The sequence below is a fragment of the Schistocerca cancellata genome, chromosome 4 (genome assembly GCF_023864275.1).
Source record: "Schistocerca cancellata isolate TAMUIC-IGC-003103 chromosome 4, iqSchCanc2.1, whole genome shotgun sequence".
NCBI lineage: Eukaryota > Metazoa > Arthropoda > Insecta > Orthoptera > Acrididae > Schistocerca > Schistocerca cancellata.
Window position 1 is genome coordinate 447,082,657 of NC_064629.1, and position 12,611 is coordinate 447,095,267.

A 12,611-nucleotide genomic window follows, 5' to 3' on the forward strand; every position below is an offset into this window, starting at 1 on the left:
CATTTAAGAAAATTAAGTGATTTCTACTGATGTAATACAAATACCCCATCAATTTGATGTTAGTAACTGTATATATTGTGAGTGATGAGCAAAAGTTATGTTTCAGAGAATCAAACCTTTTAGAATCCATGGAGATAACTTGATTTTGGGCAGGTTGTTATGGTTGACTCGGAATATATTTAACAGCCCTGTTTAAAATGGAAGAGAGCTTTTTGTGAATCAATTTGGCTACCTTTTTCAATGGATGGCAAAAATTTTTCATCGTGAGATCTTCAATCAACTATGATTAAGAGCAAGGTGAGTTTTGTGTCTGTCAGGTATTGAAGAGAAACCAAAACAAAATTTCTCTTCTGTGTTTATCAGGTATTTCAGAAAAACAACCACAAAATTTACCTAAACATCACTAGCACCCAAAATTAATTATATGGGCAGCACAATGTTGTATCCTACAACAGAAGAAGTCACAAAGACAATACAAAAATTATAAATACTGAAGTCAACAAATCTAGATGAGTTGTCAATTCCTGATCTGTGTGTGTGTTTGTGTGTGTGTTTGAAGTTTACGGGCGCTAAACAGCGTGGTCATCAGCGCCCAAATGCATAAAAACAGGAACACATGCAGTGAAGGGACTAACACAAACAGTGAACAAGGAGAACAGCTAAAAGACACAGACCTGACGCAGTTCCAAATCCTCACACACAGAGGCAAAACAAGAGGAGAAGGGACACACTAAAAAGGAAAGGAAACACAAGGAAAAGAGAACAGAAACCGAAGGGAAACAAGGAGGTAATTGTGACTGGCTGACCACTTACCTAAAACCTGGGTGAGCCAGTCACCCAGGAGCACATTAAAACCCTCTCCCTAAAATCCGAGGCAACAAATTGGACAGGACACAAAACCGTAAGACCTTAACTACAGTCGTTGCGTCATCTTGTAAAATAGAGGGCAAATCCGGTGGCAAAGAAACCACCGCCCTCTGGTCAGAGAATAAAAGACAGTCAAGTAAAATGCGGCGGACAGTAATCTGGACGCCACAAGAACTGCAGATTGAGGGGTCCTCCCGACGGAGTAAAAGCCATGCGTTAAGGAACTGTGCCCAATGCGGAGGCGAGTGAGGAGAACCTCATTCCGCCTGCATGACTGGTAGGATGTACGCCATGGCCGCGTGGTAGCCTTGACCAGACGCAGCTTATTTTCACCGACTGCCAGCCACTCCTCTTCCCACTGACGCATAACGCGAAAACGCAGGAGGGAGGTAACAGCATGGAGGGGGACGGCACATTCAACAACGTGAGGGAGGGAACATGCATCTTTGGCAGCCACATCCGCCAGTTCGTTTCCCCTAATACCCACGTGCCCCGGCACCCAGCAGAAGGAAACCTCCTTCCCTTGCCGTTGCAGGTGGAGGAGGGCATCATGGATGTTCTGGACGACCGTATCCGCTGGGTACAAGTGTTGCATGGTCTGAAGGGCACTCAGCGAGTCAGAACAGATGAGGAACTTAAGACTGGGAACACACCTCATCTGCTCCAATGCCCGCAAGATCGCAAACAATTCGGCATCAAAGATGGTAAACGCCGCAGGAAGCCGTAACTTGACGACTTGATCAGGGAAAACAACAGCACAACCAACAGAGTCCCCCTGTTTAGAGCCATCCGTAAATACTGGTACATGGCCGGGATGCTGGTTTAAAATATCATAAAATAAGGAGGTAAAAACAAACGCAGGAGTGCAGCTCCTCCGGTACTCCGACAAGTCTAAAAGGACACTGGGCCTCTGGAACAACCAGGGAGGCAGGCGAGTAAAACCTTGTCGTTGGGGGGCCACACGCTCCACACCAAGGGACTCAAGCAAATGCTTGGCACGAATCCCAAATGGTCTCGTTGCCCTGGGATGACTGGAAAAGAGACGTTCCATAGGCAGTCGGGCAACGGTAGGGTACACAGGGGAGGTAGGACAGGCAAGGAATTGACACACCCGTCGCACCATGAGGAGTTTCCGCCGGATGGCGAGCGGCAGTTCCCCTGCCTCAGCACACAGGCTGGGGACGGGACTGGTACGGAAGGCACCAGTGGCCAGCCTGATACCCTCATGATGTACTGCATCAAGAATCTTCAGATACAAAGGCCTCGCTGACCCATACACGGTGCAACCATAGTCAAGACGCGATCGGACGAAAGCCCTATAAAACTGCAGCAGACGCGCCCGATCTGTTCCCCAGGACCGATGGCTCAGACACTTCAAAATATTCAGTGCCTTCAGGGCCCGCACCTTGAGGTCTTTAAGGTGAGGCAACCACGACAACTTGGAATCAAAAGTGAGGCCCAGGAACCGCACAGTGTCGCGAAACCGAAGAATGGTGTCCTTCAGACGCAATTCAGGGGAGGTAAAAAGATGTCGAGAACGATTAAAATGAACACACACACATTTGTCTGCAGAGAAGGTAAAACCTGTCTTTACAGTCCATGCCTCTAATCGCTGTATCGTAAGCTGCAACTGCCGACTAGCAGTGACAAGACTGGAGGAAGAACAGAAAACAGCAAAATCGTCCACAAACAAGGAGCATTGGGCAGGCCTCCGGATAGAGGACGTGATACTGTTAATGGCGACGGCAAAGAGGGTGACACTTAAAACGCTTCCCTGAGGAACACCATTCTGCTGCGCATACAAATCAGATAGCACATTACCAACCCTATAACGAAAGAGGCGGTGGGAAAGAAAGGACCGAATGAAGATGGGGAGACGCCCACGAAAGCCCCACTCATGGAGTTGATTGAGGATATGGCGGCGCCAAGTTGTGTCATACGCCTTATGAATGTCAAAGAAGACACCAAGACAATGCTGGTTACGTAGGAAGGCCTGCTGGATGGCCGCCTCAAGCAGGGTCAAGTTGTCAATGGTTGAACGACATCTCCGAAAGCCACACTGAAAGTGGCTAAGGAGCTGCCTGGTCTCGAGCAGCCAAACCAGGCGACGGTTGACCATGCGTTCCAACGTCTTCCTGACACAGCTCGTCAAAGCAATACTTCGATAACTGCTGGGATGCGTTCGGTCCTTCCCCGGTTTGAGGAGAGGAATCAAAATCGCCTCCCTCCACGAGTCAGGGTATGTGCCGGATAACCATATCATATTAAAACAATTCAGGAGAACTTCCTTGGATGGCAGCAACAAGTGCTGCAGCATGCTGTACCGTATTTGATCATGACCAGGCGCAGTATCATGAGCCACAGACAGCGCCGAATCCAGTTCCCACATTGTGAAGGGGCAGTTGTAGGGTTCAGAATTTGGAGACCGGAAGTCCAAGTGACCCCTCTCGATGGCAGTTCGGTAGCGGCAGAAATCTGGATCACAGTTAATAGTGGCGGTAGATTCCGCAAAATGCATGGCCAGTGTCTGGGCAATGTCTCTCGGCGCCGTGAGGAGACATCCCTGATGCAGCAATGCCGTGACAGGTAGTTGGCTGCGTTTCCCAGAAATCCTCCTGATGGCTTCCCATACTTTCGTAGAATTAGTGGAGTGGGAGATGGAGTTCAAGAACAATTGCCATGACCGTCGTTTGCTCTCTTTAATCACTCGCCGCGCTTTGGCCCTTGCCACCCGAAAGGCCGCAAGATTGTCAGCTGAGGGACAGCACTTGAAGCAGCGCAGAGATGCACGGCGGGCTCGGATGGCGGAGCGGCACTCAGTGGTCCACCAAGGGACAGGACGCCTCTTGGGATGACCGTGGAATGGACAATTCAGCAGCATGGGAGATCACGGCTGTAACATGGTTCACCCATTCGTGGACGCTGGCACAGCGTTCCAAAACAGCCAGTTGGCTGAAAAGTGTCCAGTCAGCTCTGCAGAGGTGCCACTGAGGCGGCACTGATAATGCCACAGCCTCATCCAGGAGGCGAATCCAAAGGGGGAAGTGGTCACTAGAATGGAGGTCAGCAACAACCTCCCACAGAGCAGAATCCGCGAGTGCTGGAGAGCAAAAGGAAAGGTCAATAGCCGATGACGACCTGGAAGCAGTACAGAAATGAGTGGGAGCACCAGAGTTGAGGATGCACAGTTCTTCAGACATCATGAGGCTTTCCAGAATGCAGCCCCTGGGGCAAGTAGTCGGAGAGCCCCATTAGACATTATGAGCATTGAAGTCCCCCAAAAGAAGAAATGGGCAGGGGAGTTGGCTAATAAGGTCTGTGAGAGCCTCAGAGTCTATCACATCCTGAGGTGGTAAGTAAACTGAACAGACTGTGAGCCTCCGACCCACAAGAAGGTCAACTGCAACTGCTTGCAAGTCTGTAACGAGAGGGAGCTCAGATGAGGGGTGCATGTCACGGACAAAAACCGCAACACCACCCTTTGCCCTTTGCCCCGTCAGATCATCTTTTCGATATACGGTATAGCCCCGTAAAGAAGGAGCATCAGTGGCCCGAAAATTTGTCTCTTGGAGACATAAGCACAAAGGGCACTCTCGTACAAGGAGTTGAAATTCGGCCACATGCGTCCTGAACCCATTCAGGTTCCACTGTAATATGGGAGCCAGTGATTAGGGTGGCTGAACTTTCACCCTTCCTCTGTGCTTCGGGGGAGAGCCCGTACTCGCCGGAGATTTATTCCTGGGGCGAGAAGATCGCCCCCGGTCGACATCAATGTCCATCAGCTCTGATGACGACCCACGGGAGATGTCAGACAGTACAATGGCCTCGTCATCGGACCGACCCTGACTAGTCTCCTCAGGTGGCAAAACCTTCACCTTCGGCGTCTTTGTCTTGGAGGGCTTAGAATGCAGAGCCTTGTCAACAGGTGGAGCTTTACTCGCCTGGGCAGAAGGCGCCATAGGGGGAGAGGCAGGAAGTACCCCAATGTCAGCAACCACAGCCTTGTCCGACGTTGCAGGGAGAGCCGCAGGTTGCAAAACAACCGCAGCAGCAAAAGTGCACTGGCAAACGCAGGTATTTGTGCTAACACTAGCAACCTCCGTTTGCGTAGCAACAGTGGCCATTTGTACCGGTTTCTTCAGAGCGGAAGCAAAAGATGTTGTAAACACAGGAGGTTGCATGGCCTTAAAGAGCTTCTTGGCCTCACCATAGGGGATGCGCTTAGATGTTTTAATCTCCTGTATCTTCCGTTCTTCGAGATAGATGGGGCAGACCCGGCTCCAGACAGGGTGACTCCCAGAGCAATTCACGCACTTCACAGGTGATGAACAATCGGCTCCTTCATGGGCAGGCTGACCACAATTACCACAAGTGGCTATCCCATTGCACCCCAACGTAGTATGCCCAAAGCGCTGACATTTAAAACAGCACATTGAGTTGGGGAAATATGGCCTTACTGGCAAACGTAAGAACCCCGCTTTAACATGCTCTGGGAGTCTCGGGCAACTGAACGTGAGAATAAACGAGTCGGATTTGACTAGGTCCCCATCGACTCGTTTCATAATATGCTGCATGTCAACAATACCGTCATCAGCCCATTCAGATTTTAACTCATCTGTGGGGATATCCACCAAGTCCCTACATGTCACAACACCTTACTATAGTTCAGAGTGGAGTGGAGCTCGGTCTCGATAGCGTACTCTCCGAGACAGGTTGCTTTCCGAAGAGAAGCGACTTGACGGGAACTAGAAGTCTCAACTAACAGAGTCCCATTGCGCAGTCGCTTCACAGATTTAAGTGTTCCTGCAATCCCCTCAAGACCCTTGTGGATGTAAAAGGGAGAAACCCTCTCAAAGCTACCCTCCTTCTGTTTAATAATCAAAAACACATTCTGATTATCAGCATGTGCTCTGTTACGACAGTCTGATAAATCTCGATCAATACCAGGCGCTTGAGGACTCGCAGCACGAGGTCGCTTCTTCGATGGGGTGTGTTTTCCTACCAGTGGCCCACCCAAGCCACTGGTAGGGGGAAATGTAGAGGTCGAAGGGTCCATTGCGGTCCCACGAGCAGCTAGGGAACTAAAAGTCCGCTCAGACAGAGCCCCACGTGCCTGAGTAAGCCTTATACAACTGGGGTGCAGCAGGTGCCCCAGAGGTTGCCCGCTTGCGACTTTTCCACCCCAACAGCCATGCATCTCATACGCGCGGAGCACACCGGAAGATTGAGGGGTTTTTATAGAGGTTGTCCTTCCTCGCAATCCAGGCGGTCAAGCCAAGATTACCATTCCCCGCAGCACACAACATTCCACCGCCGCGCCATACGGTGATTGCTGAAGCATGTCCGGGGGTTACGGTGACAGGAGACTGGCGGCGCTGACCAGTCCCCAGCTCAGGACCCCAGGGTCGCCAAGCCCGTACTCAGCAAATGAATGCTGAGCCCCTGGGGGCAATTCCTGATCTGAGGGGACAGATGGGCTAGGGTCACCTGAAGGGCCCAGACCCTAAGTCTGTTGTGGTGTGTGACGTCACAGCCGTGCAAAGTTTAGTTTGCGAGTGTCGCGTGTTTTAGATGTCTTGCTGTGTTGTCGGTGGTGCTCTCTGGTGGCATGTCTGTAGGCTATGGGTAAGGCTTTGTTGTTGGTTTAGTGTGTGCTTGTGATGTGTTTGTAGGTGGCGTGTCATTGCGGTTTGGTGGTGCTCTATGGTGGGGTTTGTGGGTTGTGTGATGTGTGCCATATTGGGTTCATTTGAGTTGTTGATGTTGTCAGCTGTTGTTGTGCTTGTAAGTGAAGATTGATGGCGTATTGTGCAGTGAGTTGATGGTATAATTTTTGTTTTGTTTTATGGTAATGTAGTGTTGTATGTGTGTTGTCGTGTTTGAATTTTTGAGATCAATTTTTTTTTTGTGTCGTCGTTAGGAATGGATATGACGGATAAATTTAACAGTTTTCAGCTGTGGGGAATGACAGGTGACACAGCTATGTCACTCATTAAGTTTTTGCAGCTCTTCGGACTATTGGCTGAGTTAGTGAAGTGCTCTGTGTGCGGAGAATATATGAAGATGACGAAAGTTTCGGCGTCTCAGACCAGAGACAGCTATATGCGGAGGTGCCGGCGTGACAACGTTTGGCGCTCCATTCGCTGGGGTACCTGGTTCGAGAAGTCTGAGTTGGGCATGCATGAAATTGTTTTGTTGAGTTATCATTTTTGTTATCAGTCCTCTCACAGTTTTTGTGTGCATGAGGTGGGTGTGAGTGAGCGAACGGTCCTTGATTTGTATTCTTTTTGTCGGGAGGTCTGTTCAGAATATATTAAATACAGGGGTAAGTTGGGTGGGCCTGGAGTAAAGGTGGAGACTGATGAGTCACAGTTTGGTAGGAGGAAGTATGGGAGGGGTAAGCCTGTGCTTGGTTTATGGGTGTGGGGGCCTGTGGTATCTAGGTCTGGTTGTTCTGAGCGTGTGTTTAGGGTTGTGGGAAATCGTACGAAGAGAGAATTAGTGGGGTTGATTCAAGATTATGTAGAACAGGGTAGTACAGTAGTGTCTGATGGGTTTGCGTCTTATAGTGGGTTGGATCGGGAGGGTTATAATCATCTAGTTGTTAATCATAATGTAGAGTTCAAGAATTATGATAGTGGGGCCTGTGCAAATACTTTGGTGGGTTTTGGGGAGCTGTTAAATCTGTAATAGGGAGGGGGAAGAGGCACTCTTCCAACCTTCAGACTCATTTAGATGAGTACTGTTGGCGGAAGGGTTGTGGATTAGTGAGGTTTTTTTGGGGGGGGAGGGGAGGTTGGCTGTGGCTCTGGGGTGGAATGTGGTTGGTGAGGTTTGGGGAGAAAGGTGGGTGGGGGATGGTTATAGATTTTTTTTTTTGTGTGGAGGATTCATTTTGTTGTAGTTTTTTTAGTTGTAGGGTGTGAATGGTTTTTTTGTTTTGTTTTGGTTACTGTTTGTTTCTTTGGTTTTGATTTTTGGGGTTGGGGGAGGGGTTGGGAAGTTTGTTTATTTGTCGTTTATTCTGTGTGTGTGGGGGGGGGGGGAGGGGCGGGTTGGTTGTGTGTGTCACTGTGGTGTCCGATGTAGTAGGCAGTGCTGGAGATTTCACGTGGTGAGTTTTCGTTTTTTTTATTCATGTTTTTATCTGGTTAGATGATTTGTGGATCATGTGTTGGGGGATTGTGTTGTTGGTATTGGTGACTTGTTTCTCACCCTGTGATGTTAAGGGAAGTGTTCGATTCCAGATTCGGTGTTTTCCTGTGGTTTACGAATTGCTATCGATACTTTCCATTGAGCTAGAAAGGTCAAGGGAAGTGTTCGATTCCGAATTTGGTGTGGTTTTTGAGGTAGTGACGATTGTGGAAGTGGTTGTAGGTTTTTTTGGTTTCTGAATTGGTATCGACACTTTCCGTTGACCTACATAGGTCAAGGGAATTGTTCGATTCCAGATTTGATGTTTTCTTGTGGTTTCTGAATTGGTATCGATACTTTCCATTGACCTATATAGGTCAAGGGATGTGTTCGATTCCGAATTTGGTGTGGTTTTTGTGGCAGTGACGATTGTGGAAGTCGTCGTAGGTTTTTTGGTTTCTGAATTGGTATCGACACTTTCTGTTGACCTACATAGGTCAACGGAAATGTTCGAGTCCAGATTTTGTGTTTTCTTGTGGTTTTTGAGGTAGTGATGATTGTGGAAGTGGTTGTTGGTTTTGTGGTTTCTGAATTGAAACTTTCCGTTGACCTATATAGTTAAAGGGAAATGTTCGATTCCAGATTAGGTGTTTTCTTGTGGTTTCTGAATTGGTATCCACACTTTCCGCTGACCTATATAGGTCAAGGGAAGTGTTCGATTCCAGATTTGGTACTTTCTTGTGGAAGTGGGTGTAGGTTCCGAATGGGTATCAATATTTTCCATTGACCTATATGGGTAAGGGAAGTGTTAGATTCCAGATTTGGTGTTTTCTTGTGGTTTCTGAATTGGTATCGATACTTTCCGTTGACCTATTTAGGTCAAGGGAAGTGTTTGATCCCAGATTTGGTGTTTTCTTGTTGTTTTTGGGGTACTGATGATTGAGGATGTGGTTTCTGAATTGTTATTGACGCTTTCAGTTGACCTATATAGTTCAATGGAAGTGTTAGATTCCATTGGATATTGTTTGAAGTTGATTTTGTGAATGTTATGGTCTGTTTATTTTACCGGCTTTGTCGTTTGGTTTAGTGGTGTGTGTTTATTATGATTTTGTCCCCACCCAAAAACCCCCAATTCCCCCCACTTGTCCCGTTAGATTCATTATAATATAGGAGGAATAAGTATTTGATGGTTTTTTATCTATTTTTCTGTTTTTTGTCATGTTTACGTAATGACACAATATGGGAGTTGTTGTGAATGGTCGTTTCCCCCATATTGGTGACATCATTGGTCAAGACTGACGGGTGGAATTGGACGTTTCCGTTAACTCGATGGACAGTATATAAATTCCATTAACACACACAATAAATGAGAATATCTAAAGCCACACAAATCGTGCTCCTACAGGTAATACAGAAAGTACTGGAAATTACAAGGCCTTTACCTATTCTCATCATTTTCAAAAATAATAGAATCTGTCACAAAAGTCAGAATAATGAGTTCCAGAATCAATACAACCTTCTTAAAGAATCACACATTGGCTTCCAAGATGGCAGAAGTACATTATCAATCATAACAGAGTTAATAAATTGGTAACTGAAGTTTTCGACGGGGATGACTTTATCTTTGATAAGGATAGAAGCTTAAGTAATAAATTAAAATTTGTGCCACAGCTAGGACTCGAATCCGGGTCTCCAGCTTACTGAGCAAATTACTAACCACTAAACCACTGTGGTATTGTGGCTACCACAACTGCACAGACTACCCTAGTGCAATGACCTCCTTAACATAAACCTCATGCATGTCTTCAGCCTATCCTCTCCCCTCATAAATCATGAGTGCTTCTGAGGCTCTCTGTTGTTCCAATATTGGAGAACCTTGGCAACACTGACAATTTAAGAAGGGGAAAATGAGCTGAAGATGATAAATGCAGTTTGTTTTAGGGAGGGCGTTGGATTACGGTAGCCCATTCAGTTGTGGCAGCAACAATACCATGGTGGTGTAGTGGTTAGCACACCTGCATAGAAATCAGGAGACCCAAGTTCAAATCCTGACCATGGCACAAATTTTAATTCATTACTTCAGTTTCTACCTTTATTGAAGGCAAAGGTCAGACTCATATATCTCCAAGAAAATGAAACTCCATCAGATCAAGGGATGATTTTGCTATATCCATAACTTTAGACCTGTCCTATGATTTTGACACTGTTGGCCATAATATATAACTAAATGAACTAGAAGCACAAGGTATAAGAGGAACAGTTGATGAGTGGTTACAGTCTTATTTGGAAAATAGAGTACAAAAGACAGAGACAGTCCACTCTTCAGATGATGCCAAATTTTTAGTAAAACAATTATTCTGGGTTCAGCATCTCACTCACGATCAGAGGATGCTGCCTGAGTTTACTGATAAGCGAAAGGGACGTGGAGATCTAACACAGGCATGGCAGCATGATTGTGGTCCTAATGTCAACTGAAAGTATACAGGATTGTGTGTAGTGAAAAAACCAAATGAATAGAGCATAATTATTTTTTAGGTATGTTGTGTAACTTAGAAAGCTGTTTATTAGACATGTGCATCACATTTTGGAGGATGGAGGTTCATGCTCTGTCCATCCCTCCTGATTTAGGCATTTCTATATCGCCTCAGGTAACTGCCAAGACAGTTGCTCCAACATATTATTTCCATCTCCTTATTACACAAGTGTGTACATTCATACATCTTTATACATGACTTACATTTTCCTTGTTCAAGTGGACAGATCCTATATCATTATAAAATAACCCTTGAAAAAATAAACTCCTCATACAGTAAAGGCCATGATAAGGACTCTTATCTGACACTGGAATCTCAACCAAGTGTTACCAGTTCTGGCTGCATTTAAACACCAGTAGCACTGACTGCTACGTCATTACTCTCGGCACCTGTTCTCTTTCTTATGTTCCCTTAGACTGTTTACACACTACGAGAGATCTCAAAGTCTTTATTAACTGTTCTGACAAATATTTATGTTTCTCAGGTCTTGATCAAATACTCACATGAACTTCAGCCACAGTGTCTCAAACGATCAGAGCCTGCAGTAAATAACTGTAAATCTTATTTGAGAATGGAGGCAGCGTCCTACGTTTACATTTGAGCTACAAATGTAACAGAACATGGGCGATTATGTAGTAACAACTGTTTCTGATCACTTGCCCATCAATCCCCAGTATAGTAAAGGCAACTTTAAAGAAAAATTACAATTATATCTTCTGGAAACCGTTGGAAAAGGATGAAATAAAAATGATAAAAGTGCGAGAGATGACTCGAGGAGATGGAATGTGAGGCGAAAAGGGGTGAGAGATGTTTGCTATAGGCCAAGGAAAATCGCATGGCGATGGTTTAAATTAATAATTCTCATTCAATTTTCGGACTGACGTTAACAACATGAATCCCAATCAATCTGGGACATATTACTTTACAATATCAATCTGGGACATATTACTTTACAAAATAATTGCACACATTCTGCTCTGCATGAAGTTATAAGTGAAACAGATTTAAGATTTCGTTCACAACACTGATTTCTCTAGCGACAAGAATTACTTTTCTGCTTGAAGTTCAATCGACAAAGGAATCAGTTAAAAGACTCTGAACACTTACATAACAAAGAGCGTTACAAACTATTTCCTAACACTACAGACTAGACATTACAATCATTTTCAAACTAAAGACTGGCATTACTGTATAGCGTCCTTAACAAGTACATAACCTAAATATTTGTAATAATTAAGTACTGATTTCAAATACACATTATACAGAGTTGAGGCAGAATAGGGAAGGAAAACTTAAAGTAGTAAATTTTACTTACTTGCTCGCATTGCTACCGAGAGCATCGAAAAGCCTCTTACGAGACCTGCTAACTTCATCATGCTGCGTCATAATACAAAAACGGCTTCGATTATACGTTTATCTGGCGTGCCAAGATTGTTTTAAAGGTCTATCCATTTGATCCAGTGAATTCGCACAATAACAATACATTACACAAACACAAATGAAACAATAAATGCAAAATACACAATCAAAACACAAACATTATACCCCACTATCGATCCTTTCGGAAATAGCCTCTGCAATCGCAGGTGATATTGCAAAAGCACTTTTGTATCAACGACTCCAGGTTGGTGGTGTTTTTCGCAATTTTGGGGAAAATATTTTCCTTTTGGGAATGTATGGAGAAACAAAAATCTCTGGGAAATTTTTCTGGAAGAATATTTCTGTATCAGGGAAACGGGAAGGATTTTATCTGCCTAGCCTTACTATTAATGTTATCTCTGATATTTCAAATCAAACAACAAAACAACACATACGATTGATACGAAGAAAAAAATTTTTACGTTGTTATGTGTGTCAGAACATTTATTTGTGATGGCTAAAAAGTTTGTATGCTAGAAACCAATAAAAAAACACATACTCTCTCTCTCTCCCTCTCCTTTCGTCATCTCTTTTGTTAACTTCTCATATCGATAGTAGCAAGATAACGAACACAAATGTCGCACATACTAGTGCTTATTTCCTCGACCGAAAATACATTCCATTCCAGAAATTTTTGCTCCATATTGCATTCAGGCT

At 45.2% G+C, this 12,611-nt stretch overlaps 1 protein-coding gene across 2 annotated transcripts in view; it reads right to left on the reverse strand.

Moving 5' to 3' along the window:
* The window catches only part of LOC126183226 (transcriptional adapter 1-like), a 172,787-nt gene extending 160,684 nt beyond the window's left edge, over positions 1-12,103 (reverse strand). For both annotated transcript variants that reach the window (XM_049925011.1, XM_049925010.1), the window contains exon 1: positions 11,851-12,103. In XM_049925011.1, the coding sequence (XP_049780968.1) occupies positions 11,851-11,921 (71 nt within the window). In that variant the 5' untranslated portion in view covers positions 11,922-12,103. The remainder of the gene's footprint in view (positions 1-11,850) is intronic.
* Between the last annotated feature and the right edge of the window lie 508 nt (positions 12,104-12,611).